The sequence below is a fragment of the Elaeis guineensis genome, chromosome 1 (genome assembly GCF_000442705.2).
Source record: "Elaeis guineensis isolate ETL-2024a chromosome 1, EG11, whole genome shotgun sequence".
Classification (NCBI taxonomy): Eukaryota; Viridiplantae; Streptophyta; class Magnoliopsida; order Arecales; family Arecaceae; genus Elaeis; species Elaeis guineensis.
In genome coordinates, this window is record NC_025993.2 from 177817013 (window position 1) to 177823230 (window position 6218).

The 6218-nt window shown below is 37.9% G+C and overlaps 1 protein-coding gene across 1 annotated transcript; it reads right to left on the minus strand.

The window, feature by feature from the left end:
* Positions 1-4847: 4847 nt before the first annotated feature.
* LOC105032132 (putative glutaredoxin-C14) lies at positions 4848-5767 on the minus strand. The gene is made up of 2 exons (XM_010906485.4): positions 5510-5767; positions 4848-5426 (listed from the first exon to the last, which is right to left on the minus strand). The coding sequence occupies exon 2, from the start codon at positions 5416-5418 to the stop codon at positions 5107-5109; it is 312 nt and encodes a 103-aa protein (XP_010904787.1). The 5' UTR covers positions 5419-5426; positions 5510-5767; the 3' UTR covers positions 4848-5106.
* Positions 5768-6218: the final 451 nt, after the last annotated feature.

The following is a 6218-nucleotide window of genomic DNA, read 5'->3' on the forward strand; positions in this document are numbered from 1 at the left end:
CACTAAATAGGACAAAAGAGGGACCAAAAGTGTTTATTTGGGAGAAGAACTGTAGAGAGACAGATCGAACATGGTCCAATTGTCGTGAGAAGAGAGTGGAAGCTCTTGACAACTGCTACAGTGTGAGCATTGGCGTGTGGGATTCCCTGCCTTAAGGTTGTAGTCCGGCACTCACGCCACACACGTGGGCATTGCCTATTCAGCAGGTGGGCATAAGATGCCTTTAAAAAATCCTTAGGAGAGTAACATTAGGTAGCACATAGATCTCGCACAAAATATTGACAGACATCTTATGTAATTCTCTTATGTCACATCTTAGCAAGGGTAGATCATGATTCTTCTCACCATCCGGTATATCCAAATATAAAAATTCTTTGTACTACAATATCTAAATTATTTTACTAGCACATCATGCAGGAAGCAAATCAAATTGTTGATTTCTTGACAAACTATGAAAAGCTTGGAATGATAGTGTTTTTGCTGACCTTGTCTTTTTAATTAGCGCTGCTAAGGAAATTGCTTTCGTGAGATTATAGAGAAGTTTCTTTACCCTTTGTTATCGGATCAATTTATAAATTGTAAAACTATCTATATTTGTGAGCTAAACTGATATATTCAGGAATGAGAAATTTTTTATGCACCGCGGGTAGGACAGAACTGCATGCATCATCCACGATGATTGATTCACATATAAGATTGAAAAAAAACAAATCTTTTTTTCGTGTACGGTGCTTTAGCCCTGTGCGTGAGCCAATCACCGCGGATGGTGCACACGTTCTGCACCGCCCATGGTGCACAAAGAATTTCTCATCCTTGATCAAGTAGGTTTGGTCGGTCACAAATTTCGATCTCGACAAAAAATTAGTGGGCTCCGGCCATTGATTTTTGAGTCTGATGGTGTTACCCAAAGTTTGCATAGCATCTATCATCTAACATGATTTATAGCCATATATCATATAAATGCAAAGCTATCATTCATCCTAGAACAGTTACTCAAATAGATTTTGCAATTGTTTATTCAATCTTGTATAAAAGCCAATCAATCTAGCAATATTTGGTATTCTCTGCTTATCACTAAAAAAAAAAAAAAAATAATATTGACAAAGAGTAGCTCAAATACTTCCACTGCACCTTGAGTTTACATGCATGTAAGTATAGATATCGCTTTTGAGTGTTTAGTGATACAAGTTGAACGTATGCTACCATATGTACGAATCCTCTGTAGTGCATCACATGATGTGATGCACTATGTATGTTGTTCATCGTGCGATGCACGGTGCGCATGATTGCGTGTGCACACGCACGATATGGTGCATCATGGTACCGTAAAGGATCTGCACTCATATTACTATACCAGGCCTAACTCACTCAATGTGCATACCTACATATCAAATATTTTGCTATATGAACCCTAGGGATCGACATATCTAGTCTATCTTGAGTTGTGTTTGGGCAATTAAAGAGAGCTCCCACGTAGGGCGTACCAGCTTAGCTCATATGCTAGACACTTGGTCCACATTCAAACTTGCTCATGCTAAATTATATATGTGGGCCTAACCTTAGTCTAAAAGAATCTACAAGTGACCTCAAGTTATAATCAAGAAAGGCCCCTCTTATCCAAATTTTACTTTGTAACCTAGGTCCCACGTTTATATCAAATTTCTACAAATTTTAAATTTTATGAAAAAGGGATAGAAGAGTTATTATGAATATAAATAATCCATTTTATATTTTGATGAATGTAGGTCGTATACTACACCTAATCTCATCCTTTCTAGGGGGGAAAAAAATCAGTCAAAAGTTAACAAACTAAAAAAATTGAAAATTTGCTTTTAGCATGATACCAAGGCAAAGAGTCCTCTCTCACCCCCGTACTACATGTTTATGAATCCAAATCTAGTTCCGTAATTTTGTTTGTGTACAATGCTTAATTGGAAGAATAATTCTCAAAAAATTAGTCCTCCTTATTTTAAAGCAATATTTAGTATAATATTTATACTATATATTGCAATACATGTGCTGAATATATATGTGATACTATAAGTATTTAGCCAGGTCAGCCATGCAATGAGGCTCCAACATCATTGGCCCAGGCTCGGTACAATGCCAAATGGGGCCCAAATATCTCTGACCCAAACTCATCCAGTCCAACCTACTGAATATTGCAGGCTATTTGGGCTGGCCCAATATGTATACCCAGTGGATCAGTCTACAAGTTGGGGCATAGTTCATTAAATGACTGGTCATTGCAATGGCCCTTTAGAAGCATATGATCATAAGAACACAAATAAAATGGAGAGACTGTATACCAGAAAAAAACAAGTATTACATTTACAAGCATCGACAATCAAAATTAATAGGGTTAAATGACAAACACTGCCATCAAGATTCGAACTTAGATCGTCCTCTGATATGATGTGTTGCTTTTGAAAGCATGCAAAAAATTACAAATAGATGATAGACTTTAATATGTGTAGGAGTCATTTTGATTTGTTAAGCCATTTCGTTTGATTTGGATTAAATTAATACATTAGGTTGGTCGTACATGTTAGTTCCACATCTTTGAACATTACTCATCAAGATTGATCAAGTCAACCATGATTTAGATTACCTAGTTTGTTGATATAAACATCATCTCTCACCCATTTATCTAACCTCTAGTTATGCATGATTTCCTTGGATTCATTGCATGTCATAGTACGTAAAAGGTGTAAAACATTGACCTTTCTAAAAGGCTAATTAGGCCTTAACCATATTTAATTCATTTAAAAACAAATGATTTATTTAAAATTTTCAAAATGCTTTTAGCAACAACTCTGAGTTGATAGAAGTCTAAGAGCTAATTTCTGAAGAGCTATATGGTAAGAAAGCATATGTTGCAGCAAACCCTTTGGTTTTACATTCTTGTATTTTCTTTGCAGCCTTGAAGGTGCTGATTATTAAGCAAATAATATGGTTCTACAAGGAGGATTTGCCATGCTGTATGGGATGTGTTCATCTTGGCCAAGGTAGTGGTTTTTATCAATACCAAGTGCTCTCTGACACTGTGTAATTTAATCTTAGCCAAAATAAAAATTGTTACATTGGCTTGTTCATATATATATCAATGTATAAGCCACAATTTTTTCTAATTTTTCGGTAATCTTAAGTAGATTTTACTACTTATATATATATATATATATCCAAAAAAACTCATTACATTAAATTATATTTAATCTTGGCCAAGCTATATGGGTTGATATTCGTTGACTTTGGCCAAGATCTCAGGATATCTTAGAATTTTCAAGTTCTTGTGCCCAGCATGTGAATCAAGATAATTCAAAGAGTTATGTTGTATATTGCCAAGTAATTGCTTTTGAGAGTCTATTTAGCAATAAGATGGATCAAATGTAAACAATAAAAGGCCAAATGACAAAAGGTCACCCCACGATCTCTCTGTACACCCTGTTGCCAAATCTGTTTCAGATAAAGTGCCATTTGGTCCATTTTGTTTGGTCCAAACTGGACATTGTTAAATGAGGTTTGAGTCTATTTTCAGGGCTGATGAATTAGAAGATCTAGGTGGGGTCCAAATTGGACAAGGGTTGGTCCGTACATGTCATCTGTGGCACCCTTTATCATGCACTAGCACTAGAACCAAATTGGGTCCCCTAATGTTCATCTGATGATCATTGGACGGTGATCGGCGGTGCCAGAGGCTACCCGGTGGAGCCCCTTTGTTTGACAACACATGCTTTTGGGGAGATAATAATGAGAAGAGCTTATGCCTATAATCCACAGATGAGAAGAGAATAGATGTCATAAAGTGGGTCTGTGTGTAGCTCTCAATTTGTCACGCATGAAGGTTCCAAGGTACAGAGATATGGACAAATGGGTGGGAAGTTGATAGAAATTCCTCCATTCTGGATAGTTCTCTTGCTTTTGAATCATTTGGATATGGTGGAATATGAGAATTAAGAAAAGCAAATTCCTTGTGGTTCTTTCCCTTCTTGGGTGGGAGTTGGAGTTATTCATTAGAGAATAAAAGGTAAAGAAAGGTTGCATGTAACTAAGAAGGCTATAAACAGTGCCCTCTTACAAAACTAACAGGTTCAGGGTTGGAAGACCTAGCTATTTAACCAAAGAATATAAAGTTTGAGAATTTATGTTGCATCCTACTTGTGTTCCATGAAGGGTCAATATCTACTGGTACTTTAAGCTCAACCTGACTGGCCAACCAGTGTTCAATTACCCATTAATTTTTTCGACGTGAAACTCTTCATTAAGGTAGAAATATGCCAAGAAATAACAACTAATGTTGGCCAAAAAGCATATTAGACAGCGTACAATTACTCTGTGGAAGCATATGAAATTCATACTTTCATTGTTCAACTTGCTCTTTGAATTTATTATAAGATTATTCCATCTAAAAACTGTATCAAGAATATATTTTTCAGACTTAACAAATCTCTAGTACCACTTCATTAATAGCCTGGTATACAAGGAATTACTCTTCATGAGAAACACTTGTACAAAACCCAACAAGTGTTCCTTGTGCTACCATTGGCTCTGCTAAGCTGTGATTTATGTAACATTGTTCTCAAAAGGAAAAAAGTATGAATCATGTAACATTAAATCATCAGATAGGTGGATTGAAGCAGAACAATCACTTATTTGCTCCCCACAACAGGCATCATCACCTATTCCATTCGCTTTCCTGCTATTTATTCTACAGTTCTGAACTATTACACCAACTCGTGCTCATGTGCTTTTATAGATAAATGACAAATGAATACATTGGCTCATGGATGTAGACTATACTGCATTATTGTCAGTTTCAACCAAGTATTTAATGCATGTTGTGAAGATAAACAACAGCCTGTGATCAAGGCTAGTGGGAAAATATTACTTTTCTTTATATATTTCACTGGATAAACACAGTAGTCCAAAAACTGAGACGGATCTTAGAACTGCCAAAAGTTTTACCACTATAGTTTACTTTTGTACATTAATTGCTCACAACAAAAGCAAAAGCAGAAGCAACCTTAGACTAATGTACACTAATTCTAGTGGCCAGCATTAGAATTATTTCTATTGCTTCATTGTTTCAGAGCTTTCTTTTTTCAGCTAGAGCCAGAGGGCACCTGCATCTCGCAGCAGAGGGACAAGTTTGCCGGCAAGGTGAAGGGACATCACCCTGTCCGTGGATCCAATAAGCTTGCCACCAATGAAAACAACCGGCACCGGCGGGGAGCGTCCCATAAGCTTGGCTAGTGCCCTCTCCATTTCTCTTCCTCTGGGGTCCTCATCGAGCTCATGGACAGCAGCATTAACACCAAGGTCACAAAAGAGCCTCTTGATAGTGTGGCACATGCAGCATGTGCTCAGACTGAAGATCACCACCGCCTTTTCTGACGCCGACCTCATCACCCTGTCCATCTCAACACCTGAAGTTGAATTAAGTGAAAGATGGAGATTTAATTCCGATGTGTTGGTGCAAAATCTAGTCATTTGAGGAAGTTGGACTTACTTTGTAACAAGTACAACGAGAGTGGAATGCACGAAGTATCGAAATTTTGCGAAGGAAGAGCCCGAAACCGATGGAAAGGATAGTGTAAGGAGAAGAATGAGGATTAGAGAAGGGAAAAAGAGGCTGGAATTCAGGAAAAGAAGACTGAGGAAAAGGCAATGGAGAGAACTGAGCTTGGGATGTGAGTGGAGATGTGAGAAGGCTAAAGAGAGCTAATGAGGAAAAGCTTTGATGCAATGATCAAGGAAGGACTTGGGAGTGTGGTGGATTTGAGCTCATGGAGTGACGTTTATATAGGCCTAAAAGAGAGGTGCGCGGGTGTCCCCGTGACCATTGCTTTCAAAAGTGACTCCAGTTTACCACCGCCCGTGTTTTTGGTCAGAGACCGATTCGTCTTGAGCTGCAAATTGGATGAGGTCAACCTGCCCTTTCAACCGCACACAGAGATCTTTTTTCACCAAGCTATACATGTAGGAAGATTGGATCTTGGCATGTGCCAGAAAGAGAAAAAAAACAAGGTTTCAATGACAAAAGATTCCTTATCTCAAAGACGCGCCTCGGTGTTTCTTCCCCAATGCTTTGTATCTATTCTACTCTATCACCCAAATTCCTGAGTCTTGAATGCTCCCGTGATGAAGGGCACATTTGGTTCGTGATCGGCTAGAATAAAAATAAGAATGGATAGGAATAGAAATTAGAATGGTCATAT